This window comes from Geotrypetes seraphini, chromosome 5 (assembly GCF_902459505.1).
Source record: "Geotrypetes seraphini chromosome 5, aGeoSer1.1, whole genome shotgun sequence".
NCBI classification, from domain to species: Eukaryota; Metazoa; Chordata; class Amphibia; order Gymnophiona; family Dermophiidae; genus Geotrypetes; species Geotrypetes seraphini.
The window spans coordinates 163,559,793-163,582,539 of record NC_047088.1 but is presented as its reverse complement, the minus strand read 5'-3'; the positions used below and the strand labels follow the sequence as shown (position 1 = coordinate 163,582,539).

Here is a 22,747-nt window from a genome sequence, read left to right as displayed (position 1 = left end):
CCCCCCCTGCAATCCGCTAAGAAGATCGACTGTCGGTTCCGGGAGGCTTTCCCGCAGAGGAGAGAATCCTGCATTCACCGTGGACCTCATCTGGGGCAGCCTCCTTGGAGCGGCTGGGGCACGGGCAGTGTGTCTGGGAGGGAATGCATGGATGGGAGAACATCGCAGGGGAGGAGACATAGGCATCCTGGGACTGTCGGCCAGAAGAAGCCCTTTCTGGATACGTCAATCGCTCCTCCTAAACTTACTTGCTCCACTTCATCACTGACGCTGACCCATTCTGCTTCTATTCCTTTCTCTCCTCTCTTCTACCTTCCAAAGTATTTAGATCAATGCTGTCTTTTTAAAATGTTTATTTTATTTTTATTTTTCCTCTAACTCTACTTTTCACTTCACTATTACCCTCCAGGTACTTTAGTTAGATTGTGAGCCTTCAGGACAGTAAGGGAATTTTCCAAGTACCTTTCTTATTTCTAATCTTAATGTATATTTTCTGTAAACCGCTTAGAACCTAACGGATGTAGCGGTATATAAGAAATAAATTACATTACATTACATTACATTACATTTACAATGTTACTAAGAGAGACAAAAAAAGTATTTTTTGTTTTGTTTACACCACAGCACCAGCATGGGGTTGGAGAGGGCAAAGGGGTTGGAGGTGAGTGAAGAAGCTACAAAATAAATAAATATATATAAATATGTACAGGGAGGGTTTTTTTCCAATGATTGTAAAAAGGAGCAAAATAAGTATTTTTAACACACACTCTATGTCCCCTCATTAAAAATTATTGGTACCCGCCATACCTCTATTTTCTCTGTCACGGCTCCTAAGATCTGGAACTCCCTCCCCCAAAGCAGAACAAAATATAGATAAATTTAAGGGCAGTTTAAAATGCTTCCTTTTTAAAGATGCCTACAAGTAATTTAACCTTTTTTGATATCTTATCACCTTTTATCTCACCTCCTTCCTTTCCTCATGTTTTCTTTATCTTCAAAATTGTAGTTCTCTCCTCTCTCCTCCTGTTTACTATCCCATCCTATGTTGTGTTTTCTTGGTCCGTGTTAGATCTTGTCTATTTTTTTATATTAATTCCCCCTCTCTTTTAATTTTCATGTATTATTTTAATGTACAATGCTTTGAATTTTATGATTAGTGTTTAATCAAATTTTAATAATCTATGAAATTATGATATTTACTAATCTTTAAGCCCGTTACATTAACGGGTGCTAGAACATATGTTTATGTCTGTCTTCCTTTCTCTCTCTCTCTCCTTGGCTGCTTTCTGTCTGTCTGTCTTTCTGTCTCTCTCTTTCCTCGGCTATCCACCACCACTCCTTGCCTGTTCCCTGTCCAGCAGTAGCCCTTCTCCCTTCCTTTTACCTCCCCCCTGTCCAGCAGCACCCCTTACTTGCTCCCCCTGTCCAGCAGCAGCCCTTCTCCCTTCCTTTTACCTCCCCCCTGTCCAGCAGAACCTCTTCACTGTTCCCCCTGTCCAGCAGTAGGCCTTCTCCATTCTTTTTTAACCCCCCCCCCCCGTCCAGCAGCACCTCTTATCTGATTTCCCTGTCCAGCAGTAGGCCTTCTCCTTTCCCTGCTCCCCCTGTCAGGCATCCCCCCCAAAGCAGCCCCCTTTCCCTCTCCCACTCCACTTCTTACCAGCAGAAGGGACAAGGGGGTGAGATGCTTTGGGTGCAAATTCAGGAAACACAGATGGCTCTGGGGAAGTTAGTAGATGAGGGTATTAAATTTAATATGGACCGTCTCTGGTTGAAATATTTTGAATCTGGAAATAGGGCAGATAGACTATTGGCCCATCGCGTTAAATTGCAGAGGACTCAGTCTAACATACTGTCTATTAAGGCCAGAAATGGGACCACTTTGTTTGAGAAGGCCGGTATTCAAAGGTGATTTCAGGAATTTTATAAAAAGTTGTATACTTCAGAACATCAGTGGTCGGAGGATGAGATTACTGAATATGTGCAGTCCCTAGGGTTGCAATCCTTGTCTGGGTCAGAAGCACAGGGGTTGGAAGCTGATATAATTATGGACTAAGTGTTTCAAGTTATACATAAGCTGAAGCCGTGCTTAGATGGATTTACAGGGCTATTTTATAAGAAGTTTTCATCATTGGTGGCCCCTTTGTTAGTGCACCTCTTTAATTCTTTGAAAGATGGAGAGCAATTACCTTTTTATATGAAATTGGGGAAGTGTGGCAGTTATCGCCCTATTTCTCTTTTGGCTATAGATACAAAAAGTTTGGCCCATGTCTTGGCAGATAGATTGTCTGCTTTTATGCCAGTGCAGCATTTGACCTGGTAGACCATAACATCCTACTGCAAATTTTGGACACAATAGGTATCACTGATAAGGTATTCTCATGGTTTGAAGGATTCTTAAAATCCAGAACCTACAGAGTAAAGTTGAACAAAGAAAAATCAGAACTTTGGTCCAATCCCTGCGGCATACCCCAGGGATCCCCACTATCCCCTACTCTCTTCAATCTCTATACTGCCTCCCTCGGAGCAGGCCTGGACAAACTAGGCCTAACCTCATATAGCTATGCAGATGGCATCACAATTCTCATACCTTTTGATCAACCCAGGCCTTCTATGACAGACACACTACACCAAAAGCACAGTTACTTACTGTAACAGGTGTTATCCAGGGACAGCAGATAGCCATTCCCACATATGGGTGACATCATCGACGGAGCCCAGATGCGGAAACCATGCAATCAGACTTGCTTGTAGAAACTAGAAGTTTCGAGTCGACTGCACCGCGCATGCTCGAGTGCCTTCCCGCCCAGCGTAGGGCGCATCTACTCAATTCAGATAGCTAGCAGAGAAAGCCAACCAGGGGATGTGGGTGGGTTGTGAGAATAGCTGCCTGCTGTCCCTGGATAATACCTGTTACGGTAAGTAACTGTGCTTTATCCCAGGACAAGCAGGCAGCCTATTCTCACATATGGGTGACCTCCAAGCTAACCAGAATGGGATGGTGGGAGTGTTGGCATTTTAGGAGAATAAATTTTGTAATACTGTCTGGCCAAACTGGCCATCCCATCTGGAGAAAACATCCAGACAATAGTGAGAAGTGAAAGTATGAACCGAGGACCAAGTAGCAACCTTGCAAATTTCCTCAATAGGTATAGATCTGAGGAAAGCTATTGAAGCTGCCATTGCTCTGACTTTATGGACTGTGACTCCACTGTGTAGGAGTAATCCAGCCTGGGCATAGCAGAATGAGATATAAGCAGCCATCCAGTTGGAGATGGTACGCTTAGATATCGGATGTCCCAACTTGTTTAGATCGAAGGAGACAAAAAGTTGAGGAGAAGTTCTGTGTGGTTTGGTGCGTTCCAAATAGAAGGTCAAAGCACGTTTATAGTCCAGAGTATGAAGAGCTGATTCTCCAGGATGAGAAAGAGGCTTTGGAAAAAACACTGGAAGAACAATGGATTGGTTGAGATGAAATTCTGAAACCACTTTAGGGAGGAATTTAGGATGAGTACGAAGGACCACCTTGTCATGATGGAACACAGTGAAAGGTGGATCAGCAACTAAAGCTTGTAGCTCACTGACTCTTCGAGCAGAAGTGAGGGCAATGAGAAACACCACTTTCCAAGTGAGATACATCAGATGAGCCTTGTCAATTGGTTCAAATGGAGGCTTCATCAATTGAGCAAGGACAACATTGAAGTCCCAAACCACAGGAGGCGGTTTAAGAGGAGGTTTTACATTGAAAAGTCCTTTCATGAATCTGGAAACCACCGGATGAGCAGAGAGGGGTTTCCCTTCAATAGGCTGATGGAAAGCCGTAATTGCACTGAGATGGACTCGTATAGATGTAGACTTGAAGCCAGAAGTGGATAAGTGCAAAAGGTAATCCAAAACAGAAGATAAGGAGGAATGTTGAGGCTCCTTATTATGAGAAAAACACCACATAGAAAATCTAGTCCATTTCTGGAGATAGTATTTTCTAGTGGTAGGTTTCCTTGAAGCCTCTAAAATGTCTCTGACAGGTTGAGAAAACTGAAGAGGAGTCATGTTGAGAGGTACCAAGCTGTCAGGTATAGAGACTGCAGGTTGGGATGAAGCAGAGATCCTTGACTCTGTGTAAGCAGAGAAGGAAAAACTGGTAGAAGGTATGGCTCCCTGTTGCTGAGTTGAAGTAGAAGGGAGTACCAAGGTTGTCTCAGCCACTGAGGAGCAATCAGAATCATGGTGGCATGATCGTACTTCAACTTGACCAGAGTCTTGAGAATGAGAGGGAATGGAGGGAATGCATAGAGGAAGAGATTTGTCCAATCCAGAAGAAAAGCATCTGCCTCGAGGAGATGAGGAGAGTATATCCTGGAGAAGAACTGAAGCAGTTTGTAGTTGTGGGAGCTGCAAAGAGGTCTATCTGAGGCATTCCCCACTGTGAAAAAAATGTGATGAAGAGGTGAGGAATGGAGTGTCCATTCGTGAGATTGCAGAAGACGACTCAAGTTGTCCGCCAAGCAATTTTTCACCCCTTGGATGTAGACAGCTTTGAGGAAGGTGTTGTGGCGGTTTGCCTAGTCCTAAACCTTCAGAGCTTCTTGACAAAGGGAGGCAGATTCTGCCCCTCACTGTTTGTTGACATAATACATGGCGACTTGGTTGTTTGTCTGAATGAGGACTACCTGGTCGTGAAGAAGATGTTGAAAAGCATTGAGAGCCTTGAAAATCGCTCTGAGTTCCAACAGATTGATGTGATATTGACGATCCGCACTGGTCCAGTGGCCTTGTGTACAGAGACCTTCGAGATGAATGCCCCAAGCATAGGTCGAAGAATCTGTCGTGAGGACCTTCTGATGAGGGGGCGTTTGAACAGCAAGCCTCTGGAGATATTGGAAGAGAGCATCCACCAACGGAGAGACTGCTTCAAAGAAGGAGTGACTTATGTGTTGAGAAAGTGGGTTGCAAACCTGCGTCCATTGAGAAGCCAGGGTCCACTGAGGAATTCTGAGGTGAAGTCTGGCAAAAGGAGTCATGTGTACTGTGGAGGCCATGTGACCCAGTAGTACCATCATGTGTCTCGCTGAGATGGAAGAGCGGGAAGACACTGTATGACAGAGTTGAAGGAGAGCATCATGACATTGTTGTGGAAGGAATGCTCTGAGTTGGATAGTGTCCAGAACAGCTCAGATGAATTGTAGATTCTGTGAGGGTTGAAGTTGGGATTTGGGAAAGTTGATTTTGAATCCCAAACTTTGTAGAAACCACGTAGTCCATTAGGTCAATACAATAACCCTCTGATATGCAGAATATTTGATGAGCCAGTTGTCTAAGCAGGGAAATACCTGAAGACCATGGTTCCTGAAAGCTGCTGCTACCACTACCAGGCACTTGGTGAACACTCTGGGGGAGGAAGCGAGGCCAAAGGGTAGCACTCCGCATTGAAAATGCAGATTCCCCACCCAAAATCTGAGATATTGACGGGAGGCCGGATGAATGGGAATATGAGTATAGGCCTCCTTGAGATCCAGAGAGCATAACCAGTTGTTCTGCTCTAGAAGGGGATAAAGAGATGCCAGGGACAACATTCAAAATTTTTCTTTGACTAAAAATTTGTTGAGAGCCCTGAGATCCAGAATGGGTCGCAAATCGCCCATCTTCTTCGGAACAAGGAAGTAACGGGAGTAAAAACCCCTGTTCTGCTGTTCCAAAGGAAGTGGTTCGATGGCATGGAGACAAAGCAAAGCTTGAGCTTCCTGAAGAAGAAGGGCGGTCTGGGATGGACTGGAAGGATACTCTCTTGGAGGAAGCTCTAGTGGAATCTGAGTGAAATGAAGAAAGTATCCTTCCCTGATGATGGACAGCACCCAGAGGTCGGATGTAATTGTCATCCATCGGTGGTAAAAATGATGGAGACGACTTCCTATAGGGGGAAGAGAAGTCAGAGACAGAACGGTGGTGGTTATGCTCTGTTTTAAAGTCAAAAAGATTAGGTAGCCTTAGGTGCAGCAGAAGGTTGAGATTTTTGTTGCTTCTGAGGTTGCTGTTTCTTAGGAGGAAGCTCTGGTCCGACAATGGATTTTCAGAAGGCGTTCGACAAGGTTTCGCATGAACGACTACTTCAGAAAATTGCAAGACATGGAATTGAGGGTGAAATACTCACGTGTATTAAAAACTGGCTGGAGCATAGGAAACAGAGAGTGGGGATAAATGGATAATACTCGGACTGGAAGAGTGTCACCAGTGGGGTGCCGTAGGGCTCGGTGCTTGGACCTGTGCTCTTTAACATCTTTATAAATGATTTGGACACAGATACGACGATATGAAGTTATTCAGAGTAGTAAAGACGCAGGGGGATTGCAAAAATCTGCAACGTGATATAATCAAGCTCGAGGAATGGGCATCGACATGGCAGATGAGGTTCAACTTGGATAGGTGTAAAGTGATGCATGTCGGTAACAAAAATCTTGGGAGTTCTGATCGACAAGTCGATGAAGCCGTTCACACAATTTGCGGCGGCAGCAAAAAAGGCAAACAGAATGCTAGGAATGATAAAGAAGGGGATCACGAACAGATCAGAGAAGGTTATCATGCCGATGTACCGGACCATGGTACGCCCTCACCTGGAGTACTGCGTCCAGCACTGGTCACCATACATGAAGAAGGACACGGTACTACTCGAAAGGGTCCAAAGAAGAGCGACTAAGATGGTTAAGGGGCTGGAGGAGCTGCCGTACAGCGAAAGATTAGAGAAACTGGGCCTCTTCTCCCTCGAACAGAGGAGATTGAGAGGGGACATGATCGAAACATTCAAGGTACTGAAGGGGATAGACTTAATAGATAAGGACAGGTTGTTCACCCTCTCCGAGGTAGGGAGAATGAGAGGGCACTCTCTAAAGTTGAAAGGGGATAGATTCCGTACAAACATAAGGAAGTTCTTCTTCACCCAGAGAGTGGTAGAAAGCTGGAGCTTTCTTCCAGAGGCTGTTATAGGGGAAAACACCCTCCAAGGATTCAAGACAAAGTTAGACAAGTTTCTGCTGAACAAGAACGTGCGCTGGTAGGGCTAATCTCAGTTAGGGTGCTGGTCTTAAGACCAGAGGGCCGCCGCGTGAGCGGACTGCTGGGAATGATGGACCACTGGGCTGACTCAGCAGTGGCAATTCTTATGTTCTTAAATGATTTCTCATGCTCAGACAATTTCTTGGCGGCAGCCTCTATGGATTTATCAAAGAGGTCATTGCCCTCACAAGGAATATTAGCCAGACGATCCTGAAGGCTGGGAACCATATCGATGGTGCGAAGCCAGGCCAGACGGTGCATCGCTACAGAGAATGCAGTAACCCTTGAGGAAAGTTCAAAGATGACTAAAGAATATGCAACCTGAGTTGAAAGACATGCTGAAACTCTAAAAGCCTGTGTTGACCAAGTCTTTAGAGAAGCCAGGGAGTATATCAATAAAATACTTGAAATAAGTAGTAAAGAGGAAATTATAATTTAAAACCCTGGAGGTCATCGTCGAATTTTGATAAAGACAACAGACAAACTTGTCCATGGTCCTGCCCTCACTTCCAGGAGGTACGGTAGCATAGACCCTGGAAGGATGACTCCTCTTCAATGAAGATTACACAAGAAGGGATTGATAAGATAGTTGGGAGTTCTCAAAGCCCTTGCAATGTAGAGTTCTATAACTTGATTCCAACTTGCCTGGAACTTGAGGGATAGCATAAGGAGTCTCCAGGTTTCATTTGAAATTCTGAGACAGAAGCCTGTTAAGAGGAAGCTTGCGAGACTCTGCAGGAGGTCGAGGCACATTCATTTCCTCTAAATACTCCTTAGAGTACTGCAATCCAGCGTCCAATTTAAGGTCCAGGTCTTCAACCCTCTGATAGAGGAAGAAGGAAAAGGACAATTGATCCACCAGAGCATGGCCTCGAGAAGGACTCGATGACCTCGAGGCGCCTCGAGTGGAAACGAAGGCGAGGCCTCTCTGGAGTATTGGTATCCCAGCGAATAGACAGACTGGGACAAGGCACTGGAATCAGCTGAGTACTCGGGTTCTGCGATTGATGGCCTCAAAGAGCTGGAAGGCCTGAACAAGATAGGCTTCTCTCTAGAAGCCTCGATGAATGACTCGATGAGGGCCTCCACCGGCGACGAGAGTGCTGCCTGGAACAGGTCTCATGTGAGGTCGAGACTTTGCCCTGTGCCTCAGAACGGGCAATGCCTTTGGAGAGGGTATAGGGCTGGAAACTGTAGATCGAAACCCCATAGACTCAGTGGTTTGGATCGAGGAATCTCGAAGCACTCCCAAAGACTCGGCTCCTTCTATGGAGTGTGAGGATTCCAGTTGAGACACTTGCAAAGACTTGACTCTTTGCATAGAGTGTGTAGCTTCTAGACCAGACACTCGCAAAGACTCGACTCCTTGCATAGAATGTGTAGATGCAGCTTGAGGCACAGGCAAGGACTCGACCTCTTGTCAGCCTGCTGAGTGCCCAGGCTGGACTGCAGGAAGCAGAGTCGAGGCAGGACTGTTTTGCTTTAGAATGGTCTGGATGGTAGCCTGCAATTGTGGATCCGAGTCTGAAACTGGACCACTTGCTGAGGCTAAAGGTGGGAGAGGAAGCATGCTTCAACTTGGAGGAGTGATGCTTGAAGACCACCGCCAGAACCGTCTGCTGAGGCATCTGACCTGAGGGAAGCTCAGGAGAAGACTTGGCAGATATACTCGAGGTCGAGGACTGTCCAAATGAGGAAGATCTGACAAGACTTGAGGTCGGAGTTGTGGAGGCAGGAGGACACCCCGCAGCAGGCTTGACTAAGTCAGAGGTCAAGGTCGAGAGTATAGCACAGGTTTCCATACTAAAAATCTTTTCCACTTGAACTCGCCGACGTTTGAGGGCTAACACTGGCTACACTTCTTGAAGCCCATGACCAGTCGGATCATAGAAGGAAAGATAGCCGCTGCAAAGTCGAAGCCCGCAGGCTGAGGGAATGCGGCAGGGCCCACCAGTCAGCCGATGAAAATAACTTTTTTTTTTTACACAATAACTAAAAGAAAAATACAGCGACCCGGTAATAAATAAAATAAAACACGCGCCGCGGAAAGAGAAGGCACAAAGCGAACTAAGTTCAGTGCAGAGCATCATAAACAGACTTCTCGGCTCCACTAAGAACTGAAGAGACACACCCTGTGCTGGGCGGGAAGGCACTCGCACATGCGCAGTGCGGCAGACTCAAAACTTCTGAGTTTTCTACAAGCAAGTCTGCTTGCGAGGCTGTCTGCATCCGGGTTCCATGGATGACGTCACCCACAAGTGAGAATAGGCTGCCTGCTTGTCCTGGGAAAAACCTTTCTTCTAACTTCCCAAATTACAAACAATTTAAAATTCCTATCAAGGAAGAGAATGAGGAAAAGCCAAGTCACTGAACAACCACCGTGCTTCCAGATTCTGCTTGGAACATGAGCTCATCTCCAGATTTCCTCGCTGATACCTCACTGCTGTCTCACCAAGTAGTAAAACTGAAAGATTCAAAGGCCAATATTCCTTCTGTAAAGAGGCTTATTGATACAGCAACCAGACAGTCAATCAGTGACCTACCTTTCTACAAAATTCCAGGCTTAGTACACCAGAGGGAAACAATGTAACATTAACAATAAAAATAAGTTTCAAAATACAAACGGCATAAAAATAAAAACAAAATGTAATAATGTTCTAGTGCCTGCAGTGACACTTGTTCAGGAATTGTGGGAGTGAAGACAACATTCAAAAGCCAGTCTTCTGGGCTTTTTTTCTAGGAAACAATCCTTAAGGGAAAGGAGGCCAGAGAAACTCAATAAACTTTGCCCCAACACCAAAATTTGTATAACAATGTCAGCAATTTGGGCCGAGGGACATCAGGGTCAGCTGTGCACAAGCGCGTTGCTGGGTGAGCGCACGCCACTTCTAAATGTCTGCCTCAGTTTTCATGAGGCGAGAACTGAGGCAGCCATTCAGAAGTGGCATGTGCCCATGCAGCAGCACGCTTGTGCGCCGCTGGCTCCGACGTGCCGGTAATCAGCAGGAAGCCGTCCTGCAAATTATCAGCGACTGACACAATAAGGAAGTGTCACAGGTCCAGGCATTAGCGCGCTTGTGTGCCACGTGCCCCGACAAGCAGCAGGCAGCTGTCCACTGACCTCCAAAATTTAAAGGTACCCGGGTGGGGGGGTGGATATTCGCTTCATAAGACACACCCTTATTTCCACCAACTTTTGGGGGGGAAAAAAGTGCGTCTTATGAAGCGAAAAATATGGTAAACAAGGCCAGTAAACAAATTATCGGTGGAGGTTATACATGCAAGCATGTAAGAGAACTCCCAAAGAGCATCACACATTAAATTAAGCTAAGAAGAGGTAAAGCACAGTTACTTACCGTAACAGGTGTTATCCAGGGACAGCAGGCAGATATTCTTGACTGATGGGTGACGGCACCGACGGAGCCCCGGTACGGACAATTTTAGAGTGATTGCACTCTAAGAACTTGGAAAGTTCTAGTAGGCCGCACCGCGCACGCGCGAGTGCCTTCCCGCCCGACAGAGGCGCGCGGTCCCCAGTTAGGATAAGCCAGCTAAGAAGCCAACCCGGGGAGGAGGGAGGGACGCAAGAATATCTGCCTGCTGTCCCTGGATAACACCTGTTACGGTAAGTAACTGTGCTTTATCCCAGGACAAGCAGGCAGCATATTCTTGACTGATGGGTGACCTCCAAGCTAACAAAAAGAGGGATGGTGGGAAGGTTGGCCATTAGGAAAACAAATTTTGCAAAACAGATTGGCTGAAGTGACCATCCCGTCTGGAGAATGCATCCAGACAATAATGAGATGTAAAAGTGTGAACTGAGGACCAAGTGGCAGCCTTGCAGATTTCCTCAATGGGAGTGGAACGGAGGAAAGCTACAGATGCTGCCATAGCTCGGACTCTATGGGCTGTGACAGAACCTTCCAGTGTCAGTCCGGCCTGAGCATAACAGAATGAAATGCACGCTGCAAGCCAATTAGATAGCATACGTTTAGAAACAGGACGTCCCAATTTATTAGGGTCAAAGGACAAAAAAAGTTGGGGTGAAGATCTGTGGGGCTTAGTACGGTCTAAATAGTAAGCTAAGGCCCGTTTACAGTCCAAAGTATGAAGAGCCTGTTCTCCAGAATGAGAATGAGGTTTTGGAAAGAAAACAGGCAATACAATCGATTGGTTGATATGGAACTCAGAAACAACCTTAGGGAGAAACTTTGGATGTGTACGTAGAACCACCTTATCATGATGAAAGACTGTGAAACGTGGGTCAGAAACTAGTGCATGGAGCTCACTGACCCTCCTGGCAGAGGTGAGAGCTATAAGGAAAAGTACCTTCCAAGTGAGAAACTTGAAAGTGGCAGTAGCTAAAGGTTCAAATGGAGGCTTCATCAAAGCGGAGAGAACCACATTGAGATCCCAGATAACAGGAGGTGTTTTAAGAGGTGGTTTCACATTGAAAAGACCTCGCATAAACCTGGACACCAGGGGATGAGCTGAAAGGAGTTTCCCATGGACTGGCTCATGAAAAGCCGCAATAGCGCTGAGATGGACTCTGATGGAAGTAGATTTAAGGCCAGAGTCAGACAGAAAAAGCAGGTAATCCAACAAAGTCTCTACTGCAAGGGACGTGGGATCATGATGATGACGAAGACACCAAAAAGAGAACCTTGTCCACTTTTGATGGTAACATTGCAGAGTGGCAGGCTTTCTGGAAGCATCCAGAATCGAACGAACAGGCTGAGATAGGAGAGAATCATGTGAAGTCATCCCGAGAGAAACCAAGCTGTCAGGTGCAGAGATTGGAGGTTGGGATGCAGAAGGGTCTCCTGAAGTTGCGTAAGTAGAGAAGGATACAGAGGAAGAAGAAAAGGTTCCCTGGAACTGAGTTGAAGTAGAAGGGAGAACCAATGTTGTCTGGGCCACCGTGGAGCAATCAGAATCATGGTGGCTCCCTCCCTCTTACTAAACTAAACTAAACTAAACCTTAGGTTTGTATACCGCACCATCTCCGCGTGCGCAGAGCTCGGCACGGTTTACAGAGGTTGAGAGGAAAGGAACTACAAGGAAAGGATATAGGAGAGGGACTGAGGAGATAGAGGGGGACAGGATACTAGAGCACGGGAGGTGATTAGGTTTTTGAAAAGAGCCAAGTTTTCAAGTGTTTGCGGAAGGATTGGAAGGAGCTAGAATTTCTGAGCGGGGATGAAAGGTTGTTCCAGAGTTCTGTGGTTCTAAAGGGGAGGGATGTTCCAAGTTTTCCTGCGCGGGATATACCTTTTATAGAAGGGAAAGATAGTTTCAGTTTTTGGGAGGATCTAGTCGAGAGCGGGTTTGAGGAGTTCCAGAAGAGTGGGATAACAGGAGGAAGGACGCCATGTAGAATCTTGAAGGCTATGCAGGCACATTTATAGAGGACTCTGGAGTAAACTGGGAGCCAGTGAAGCTTGGAGAGGAGTGGGGAAACGTGGTCGAACTTGCCTTTTGCGAAGATAAGCTTGGCCGCGGCGTTTTGAATTAGCTGAAGTCTATGGAGGTTTCTCTTGAGCTTGAATAATGTTCTCAACATGAGAGGCAGAGGAGGGAAAGCGTATAGGAACAGATTTGACCAATCGAGGAGAAATGCATCCGCTGCCAGACGGTGGGGAGAGTATAGTCTTGAGCATAGTCTTGATTGTGAGGAGCTGCAAAAAGGTCTATCTGAGGAGTGCCCCACTGAGCGAAGATGGACTGTAGAATTGAAGGATCGAGTGTCCACTCGTGAGGTTGGAGAATTCTGCTCAGCTTGTCCGCTAGAGAATTCTGTTCTCCCTGAATGTAGATCGCTTTTAGAAATAAGTGGTGTGCTGTGGCCCAAGACCAGATTCTTTGGGCTTCCTGGCACAAGAGACGAGAGCCTGTCCCACCTTGTTTGTTGATGTAGTACATGGCAACTTGATTGTCTGTGCATAACAGGAGGACTTGAGGAAAGAGAAGATGTTGGAAGGCCTTGAGAGCATAAAACATCGCTCTGAGTTCCAGAAAATTGATGTGATGCTTCATTTCTTGTGTTGTCCAAAGTCCTTGAGTTTGGAATTCGTTCAAATGAGCTCCCCATGCATAAGGGGAAGCGTCGGTGGTGATGACCAGTTGATGAGGAGGGAGATGGAATAGAAGACCTCTGGAGAGATTTGAGGATATCAACCACCATTGTAGAGATTGACGAAGAGATGATGTCACAGATATGTGTCGTGAGCAAGGATCCGTCGCTTGGGACCACTGGGTAGCTAGGGTCCATTGAGGTGTGCGCAGGTGAAGACGTGCCAGAGGGGTGACATGAACTGTTGAAGCCATGTGACCCAATAGTATCATCATTTGCTTGGCAGAGATGGAACTTTGAGGAAGAACCTGCTGACACAGAACTTGAAGAGTGTGAAGACGGTTGGACGGCAGGAATGCTCTCATGAGGACTGTGTCCAGCACCGATCCAATGAATTGAAGTCTCTGAGTGGGGATGAGATGAGATTTGGGAAAATTGATCTCGAACCCCAGAAACTGTAAGAACAAGATGGTTTGATTGGTGGCCAGTAGCACTGTTTGAGGAGAATTGGCCTTTATCAACCAATCGTCCAGGTAAGGGAAAACCTGAAGATGATGTGAACGAAGGAAAGCAGCCACCACAATCAGACATTTGGTGAACACTCTTGGAGATGAAGCAAGACCGAAGGGGAGAACTTTGTATTGGTAATGACAGTGGTTGATCATGAAGCGGAGATACTGTCTGGAGGCTAGATGGATGGGTATATGAGTGTATGCCTCCTTGAGGTCGAGGGAGCATAGCCATTCGCCCTAATTGAGAAGAGGATAAAGAGTTGCTAAAGAAAGCATCTTGAATTTCTCCTTGACCAAGCATTTGTTGAGATCTCGAAGATCTAATATGGGCCTGAGATCTCCTGTTTTCTTTGGAACTAGGAAGTAACGGGAGTAAAATCCCTGTCCCTTCTGATCTAGAGGAACTTCCTCTATGGCGTTCAGAAGAAGGAGGGATTGAACCTCTTGAATAAGGAGAGAGGTTTGAGGAGTGTTCAAAGCAGACTCTTTTGGCAGACTTTGAGTGGGACAAGTCTGGAAGTTGAGAGAGTAGCCGTGGCGGATGATGTTGAGGACCCATTGATCGGATGTAATGATCTGCCAACGGCTGAGATAATAGGTCAGGCGCCCTCCTATCGGTTGAGGAAGATGGGCAGATGGTGGAATAATGGCTATGCTCTGGAGAAACACGTCAAAAGGGCTGGGTAGACTTTTGAGGAGGAGGAGGTTTCTGTTGCTGTTGCGTCGGCCTCGGAGGTTGACGTTGTTGTTGTTGTCACTGACGTCTAGGTTGTTGAGGAGCCTGAGGTAAGGGGCGAGCAGCATAGCGGCGTTGGTAGGCCGATTGTTGTCGGAAAGGCCTAGTAGGGGGAGTCTTCTTTTTATTCTTTAGGAGAGTATCCCAACGTGTCTCATGTGCCGATAGCTTTTGTGTCGTGGTATCCATGGAATCACCAAACAGCTCATCCCCCAAGCAAGGAGCATTTGCTAGACGGTCTTGGTGGTTTACCTCTAGTTCTGAGACCCTGAGCCATGCCAATCTGCGCATAGCCACTGACATAGCCTTGGCTCTAGAAGTCAATTCGAATGTATCATAAATTGATCTCACTAGAAACTTCCTCAACTGGAGAAGAGATGAAGCACAGGCATGAAAAGTAGATTTTTTGCGATCAGGAAGATATTTCTCAAAAGTAGATATTGTTTGGATTAAATGCTTTAAATAAAATGAGAAATGAAAAGCATAGTTTCCTGATCTGTTGGCTAGCATGGCGTTTTGATATAAACGCTTGCCAAATTTGTCCATTGACTTTCCTTCTCTGCCAGGAGGGACTGAGGCATACACATTAGCTCCCGCTGATTTCTTTAAAGTGGACTCTACCAAAAGAGATTCATGCGGGAGCTGAGGTTTATCAAACCCAGGAATAGGAATTACCCTGTATAATGAGTCCAGTTTACGAGGGGCTCCTGGGACAGTCAGGGGAGTCTCTAGGTTTTTATAAAACGTTTCTCTCAAAATATCATGGAGAGGAAGTTTAAGAAATTCCCTTGGAGGCTGGTCAAAGTCCAATGCATCAAGAAATGCTTTAGATTTCTTTGACTCAGCCTCCAAGGGAATAGACAAAGATTCACACATTTCTTTTAAGAAAGATGGAAAAGATGTGGAATCCAGGTGAGAAGAGGGATTTGTAACAAGGCGTTCCTCCTCATCAGAAGAGCATTCACCTTCAGACAGAAAGGGCTCTTCAGAATCACCCCATAAATCAGGATCCCTAACCTGAGAGCCATGGTGTCGAGACTCTGGTGTGGAGGGTTCCAGGTGTTGGGTTTTATGGGTGGACTTGCCCGAGGTTTGTACCGCCTGGTGTTGAGATTTAGGTTCTGGAGCTAAAATCGGCATCGAAATCGATGAGGTGGTAAGAACTGGTACCGACAAGGTGGATGCCGATAAAAGAGGGTGCTCCACCATCAGTACCGGTGGCTCCGACCGGACCGGAACTGGAAGGTTCTGGGGTAAAAAAGCAGGAAGTAGCTGTTGGAGTTGCTCTCTCAGCTGTACCTGCAGAACGGCGGCAATACGCTCGTCCAGTGAAGGCACCGGTACCGCTTTTTTCTTCTGCGGTACCTTGGGTGCTGCTCGACACTCCGAAGAAGAGCCCGATGTCGAGGGGCTAACTTCAATCGGAGCGGAGCGCTTCCGTGGGCGCCTCGAGGTCGGCAGGATTGGACTCACTGCAGTGGAGACCGGAGGACGCTCCAGCGGAGAAGGCTTCTTAGCCGGCTTACCTGCTGGATGCGACACCGGCGCGGTATCGCGCGGTGTCAATGAAGTCGGTACCGATTGAGATGGAACCGATGTCGGTGCCGGTATGGTGGAATCGGACATCTCGGCGCCGAAGAGTAACCGCTGCTGGATTTGGCGGTTTTAAAGTGTTCTCTTTTTTAAAGTTGCACAGCGGGTGCAAGTGGACGCTTGATGGTCGGGACCAAGACACTGCAGACACCAGTTATGCGGGTCTGTCAGTGAGATTGGCCAAGCGCACCGCTGGCACTTTTTAAACCCGGGCTGAGGGGGCATGAAAGTAAAGACAGCCTCTGCCAAATCGAAGGCCGAGGCTTCGATTGTGGCAACAGGCCCCGCCGGGGCGAAACGAAAAATGGAAAGAAAACAACTAAAGTTAGTTTAGTTTTTTTTTTGTTTTTTTTTTTAAAACAAAAGAAATAAAGAAACCTTTATTTCAAAAAGGTTTACGCGAGCGGGAAGATCAAAAAATTTTCTTCAACGGCCGTTGAGGAAACGCGTCTTCTTAGCTCCACGGAAACTAAGAAACTGGGGACCGCGCGCCTCTGTCGGGCGGGAAGGCACTCGCGCGTGCGAGGTGCGGCCCACTAGAACTTTCCAAGTTCTTAGAGTATAATCACTCTAAAATTGTCCGTACCAGGGCTCCGTCGGTGCCGTCACCCATCAGTCAAGAATATGCTGCCTGCTTGTCCTGGGATAATCAATATATACCTTATGCAATATAATCTGAAATACTTACTATTTGTCTACGGTCCAAAGCGTGGAATGATGTTTTACTGCAATCACACTTTCAAATTTGGTAGTAATACATACTGTATTCCACCATACCATGAATTCTACTTTGGATAAGTTATTCCAGCAATGCAATATATTTTTGATAGCCATAAACAATAGGATATTAAGCGAGCGTTGGGTTCTGATAGGGATTGTGTGATTGTCTTGTATGTTTCCTGTTTGCTTTAGGAAGCCTCTTAATGCAGCACTCTTACCCCCTCTTCTACAAAGCCGCACAGCAACAGCCCCAAAGCCCTTTAAATCTCTATGGGCTTCAGAGCCATTACTGCACGGCTTTGTAGAAGAGGGGGTTAGATATGTGTTTGCTGGCAAAAATCCACTGTTTGCATCAAGTGATTTACTATATGAATAGAAAAAAATACACAATATTATTTTTCACTGATTTGCACTTCGTACACATAATATTAGGAGGGTTTTTTAACCCATGATAATACCCTTGCCCCCATATGTGCCCTTGAACCAAGCCATGAGCTTTGGGCATGATGACATTTGAGGTCTTTTCCCCTCTATAGTCAATATTCATCATTTTCTTTTTGTGTTCACACTAAATTCTACCCACATCCCATCAGTCACTTTTCTCCTTCTTCTTACCTCTCACAGCCAGTTTTATCATCATTGAGAGTTTTGCAAATAGGCGTGCTCTGGCGTCATCTTTTGGTCCCTTAATATGTTTAACTTTGGACCATTTATTGTGCCCTGCTGAAGTGGCTGCAGACAAGTGGAGGCATGTAAACTGTGAGCACCGAGACAAACTGTGCTGAGGGCAAGAGCCAAGTGGAAAATCACATCTGAAGGAAGATGCCTGAATTCCCAGTAGAGATGCCAATAAATTCCTCTTATACGGCAATTTCACTCTTCCAAAGACTGCAACAGCCACAGCCATTTCAAACCTCTGTCTTCCTCCTGCCTAAAACAATCAATTTTACATTCTTTAAAATGATTGTATGACAGTATAGAAAAAAATACATGCTGCTTTTCACAGGGATGGAATTTCCATTTTTTTTAAACTTAAGCACCAGTCAAAAACATTTAGGTTATTTTGCTGCTTTTTTTTTTTTTTTTACTTTTGATGTTTACTTTGGATAGGCAAAGGAAAACAAAAACAGGATTTCCCTTCCTTCTTGAATTCTTAATTTTTATTTTATATAATTTTACCCAACTTTTTGCTATCAGAAGCTAAGCAGAGTCAGACATGGCTAACACTGGGATAGAAGACCACCTGGTGCTATAGGCTGAGGGGACCATATCTGAGCACAAGCACTGAATATTTGGGGTTAATTTCCATTGCCCTAGCTGCCAGAGCTTATGTGGGTCCCAGCTGGCATCCACATAAGAACATAAGCATCACCTCTGCCGAGTCAGACTACAGGTCCATCATGCCCAGCAGTCCGCTCCCACGGCGGCCCCCTAGGTCAACGACCTGTAAGTGATTTAATGTTCTAAAGCATTTTGTACTGTATAGTTACCCTCTAATTATACCCTTCAATCCCCTTTTCCTTCAGGAACTCGTCCAATCCCATTTTGAAATCCAAAATCGTACTCTGCTCTACCACCTCTTCTGGAAGTGAATTCCAGGTGTCCACCACCCTCTGAGTGAAGAAGAACTTCTAAGCATTTGGTCTGAATCTGTCTCCCTTCAATTTTTTTGAGTGCCCTCTAGTTTTTGTTGCCCCCGCCAGTCTGAAGAATCTGTCCCTCTCTACCTTCTCTATACCCTTCATAATCTTGTAAGTTTCTATCATATCCCCTCTAAGTCTCTGATTTTCCAGGGAAAAGAGCCCCAGCTTCTCCAGCCTCTCGGCATATGGAAGGTTCTCCATGCCCTTTATCATTTTTGTTGCTCTTCTCTGAACCCATAAGAAAGTTTTTAATGTGACCAGCACCCGCATATCTATTTTGAGTTTAAAAGCCCTCCTAATCCCCCTCCCTCCTACCAAGTCCACAAGCATCAATGTCCTTCTCAGCCCCTCCCAAGCCTGTCTACAGGAAAGCTGTGAGAGATTGCGGCAGCCATTTTGCAAGTGCTGCTACAAGAAGCTTGAGAGAATGCTTCACTCCTGCCCCTAACAACTCCACTAGGTCCACAAGGGAGACAAGTAGGTCCTGAGGGGGTGGGGCTTACCTTGACCTCAGAAGGATTGTTGATACATGTGGATTTGGGGTGAGGGAAGGAAAAATTATGTTCTTACCTGTTAATTTTCTTTCCTTTAGACGCAGCAGATGAATCCAGAGACTAGTGGGATAATACACATCTACCAGCAGGTGGAGATAGAGAACTGAATAACAGGTAGTCCCATTGGTTGGCACAATCTCTGTTTCCTCAGTATTGCTCCTTGCCCAAGCATCTGGAACCAGAAACAAGGTCCATACGTAAAAAAAACTTCTTTCCCACAACCAATATCACAAACAGTAATGAGAACACAACTACCAACTCAAACAAACCGCGGAAAACCCGCAACCAACACACAGTGAGCAAAGAACCAGCAAAGAACCAGGGTGGGACTCTGGATTCATCTGCTGCGTCTAAAGGAAAGAAAATTAACAGGTAAGAACATAATTTTTCCTTCCTTTTCAACAGCAGCAGATGAATCAAGAGACTAGTGGGATGTAGTAAAGCAGTCCTCAAGTCGGGTGGGAAGCGAACGCCGCCTCCGCAATAACCGAAGCCCCAAAGGCAGATTCCGCACGAACCACCACATCCAAACGATAATGTTTCGAAAACGTATTCCGAGAAGACCAAGTAGCTGCACGACAAATCTCCTCCAAAGAAAACCCCCGGGACTCTGCCCAAGAGGTAGACATTGCCCTAGTGGAATGAGCACGGAGCTTGTCCGGCAACCGCTTACCCGACGTTAAGTAAGCAGACACAATGGCCTCCCGGACCCAACGAGCAATAGAAGCCTTGGATGCCGCCATACCCTTGTTGCGGCCTGCGAACAACACAAATAGGTGATCGGAACGACGAAAATCATTAGTAATCTGGAGGTAATGTAAGAGAATCCTACGAACATCCAGCAAACACAGAGAAGAGAAACGTTCCCCCCAGTCCTCCTTCCGGAAAGCCGGAAGGAAGAGAGACTGGTTCACATGAAAAGGGGAGACAATCTTCGGAAGAAACGAAGGAACAGTCCTAACCGACACACCGGAACTCGAAATTCTCAAAAAAGGATCTCTGCAAGATAGCGCCTGCAACTCGGACACTCGCCTGGCTGAAGCCAGAGCAACCAGAAAAACCACTTTCAACTTGACATCTTTTAGAGTAGCACTCGTCAGAGGTTCAAATGGTGGCTTTTGCAACTCCCCAAGGACCACCTTCAGACTCCACTCCGGACAGACCTTCTTAACGGGAGGCCGAATATGCTAAACCCCTTTGAGAAAGCGAACGATATCTGGTTGGGATGCAAGGGAAGAACCAGACAACCGGCCCCCATAGCAAGCAATAGCGGCCACCTGAACTTTGAGAGAATTAGAAGCCAAACCCTTGGTCACCCCCTCTTGAAGAAAGGAAAGAATGGTAGAGAGAGAAGCCTGGAAGGGCGACCGACCCTGAGCCGCACACCAAGAATCGAAAACTCGCCAGACACGAGCATAAGAGGCAGAGGTGGATCTCTTTTTTTGCGCGCAGCAGAGTCGAAATAACCTGTTCGGAATAACCCTTACGCCTCAGCCGCGACCTTTCAAGAGCCAGGCCGTAAGACCAAAGTGGGACCAATTTTCCATCAGGATCGGGCCCTGAGAGAGCAAGATCCAGAAGATTTCTGCTCAGGAAGTCCACCTGAACATTTTCCTGACCCGCAATGTGAGCCGCTGACAGCAGAGGAAGATGAAGTTATGCCCACTGAAGGAGCAGGAGCGCTTTGTTTGCCAGCTGAAGACTTCGGGTACCGCCTTGCTTGTTGATGTACGCCACCGCCGTGACACTGTCTGAAAAAACCCTCGTCGGGCGGTCCCGAATCATGGGCAGGAACGCTTGGAGCGCGAGCCTGGCCGCTCTCAGTTCCAGAAGATTGATGGGCCACTGAGCCTCCTCCGGAGACCAGACTCCCTGCGCTGAGGATTGAAGGCAGAGAGCTCCCCAACCCAAGAGACTGGCCTCCGTGGTAACTATCATCCACGCCGGAGTCGCCAAAGGCATGCCCCTGAACAGATTGAAATCGCTGAGCCACCAAGCCATGCTGGAGGATGCCTGCGGCGTCCACTGCAGACGACGAGTGTAGTCCTGAGACACCGGGGACCATCGAGAGAGCAGAGACTGCTGCAGCGGTCTCATGTGAAAGCGCGCCCAAGGCACAACTTCCAGCGTGGCCACCATGGAGCCCAGAACCTGAACATAATCCCACACTCTCGGTCTGGACGACCGGAGAAGCATGCGAACCTGAGACTGCAACTTCTTCCCCCGGTCTTTGGGAAGAAACATTTTCCCTACCGTCGTGTCGAACAGCACTCCCAGGTGTTCCAACGACTGAGACGGGAGAAGGGAACTCTTTGGAAAATTGATGACCCACCCTAAGGATTGAAGAAGGGAGATCACCCTGCGGGTAGCTGCCAAACTGTCCTGCCTGGAAGACGCTCTGATCAACCAATCGTCCAAGTAAGGGTGCACCCGAATCCCTTCCTGGCGAAGGAAGGCTACCACCACCACCATGACCTTGGAGAATGTCCGCGGAGCCGTGGCGAGGCCAAACGGCAGGGCCCGAAACTGATAGTGCTGGCCCAGGATCGCAAAACGAAGAAATTTCTGATGCGGCGGCCAGATGGGAATGTGCAGATAAGCCTCCTTGAGGTCGAGAGCCGTAAGGAATTCCCCAGGTTGAACAGCCGCTATCACCGACCGTTTCCATCCTGAAATGCCGGACCCAAAGGAATCGGTTGACCCTCTTGAGATCCAAGACCGGTCTGACCAAGCCCCCCTTTTTGGGCGCAACTAAGTAAATGGAGTATCGACCCTTTCCCCTCTCCGCCGGAGGCACTGGCACGACGGCCCCAATTTCCACAAGGACCTGAAGAGTGCTCCATACCGAATCTCTTTTGGCCCCAGAACAAGGGGAGACCAAGAAAGAATCTGCGCCGGGAGAGGAAAATTCTAACTTGTAACCGTCTCGAATAACGTCCAAAACCCACTGATCGAACGTGATTTTGGCCCACTCCGCCAGAAAGGAAGACAGCCGACCCCCAATGGTCCCGACGGAGAGAGCCGACCTCCCGTCATTGGGGATTACGAACTGCCGGGACTGGGGTTTGGAAGGACGAAAGGAATTTCTTTGCGGAAACCGAGGTCTAGAAGGAAAAGAAGCACCATAAGCCGGCGGAAAAGATAGCTTCCCTGGCCTATTTCGTTTAACATCCCTGAAACGATTCCTGGCCGCCAAAGACTTCAATGGAGCTCTAGGCTTATCCTCCGGCAATCGCTGGGTCTTGGAATCACCAAAATCCTTCACCAACCTATCCAAATCATCCCCAAATAACAAACGACCCTTAAATGGAAGTCTCACCAGGCGAAGCTTGGAAGCTGCATCCGCCGCCCAGTGACGGAGCCACAAGGATCTCCGAGACACCACAGAAAGAGACATTTGCTTAGCCGAAGCGCGAATAACATCATAGAGTGCATCCGCCACATACGCAAGACCCGACTCCAAATCCGGGAAGTCGGCCGGAACAGAAACCCCCGACTCCATCATTTTATCCGCCATATCTTGCGCCCACTGCAGACAGGCTCGTACCGCATAGGAACCACACACCGCCGCCTGCAAGGTAACTGCCGCGACATCAAAGGACATCTTAAGAGAAGATTCAATCTTCCTATCCTGGATGTCTTTGAGCGCTATACCGCCCTCGACCGGCAAAGTAGTCTTTTTAGTAACCGCTGCTACCAAAGCGTCCACCTTTGGGTTTGTAAACTTGTCCAGCTCGTCCTGCGAAATGGGATACAACTGGCGCATAGCCCGTGCCACGCGGAGACCAGCCTCCGGAGTGACCCACTGAGCCGAAATCAGCTCGTGCATCGCTTCGTGGACAGGGAAAGCCTTAGCAGGCTTTTTCGTG

The 22,747-nt window shown here is 47.1% G+C and overlaps 1 protein-coding gene across 2 annotated transcripts in view; it reads right to left on the bottom strand.

The window, feature by feature from the left end:
- Window positions 1-22,747, bottom strand: part of LOC117361173 (translational activator of cytochrome c oxidase 1) — a 111,566-nt gene that overhangs the window by 86,652 nt on the left and 2,167 nt on the right. For both annotated transcript variants that reach the window (XM_033946154.1, XM_033946155.1), the window contains exon 2: window positions 17,297-17,612. In XM_033946154.1, coding sequence (XP_033802045.1) covers window positions 17,297-17,588 — 292 coding nt within the window. In that variant the 5' untranslated portion in view covers window positions 17,589-17,612. The remainder of the gene's footprint in view (window positions 1-17,296; window positions 17,613-22,747) is intronic.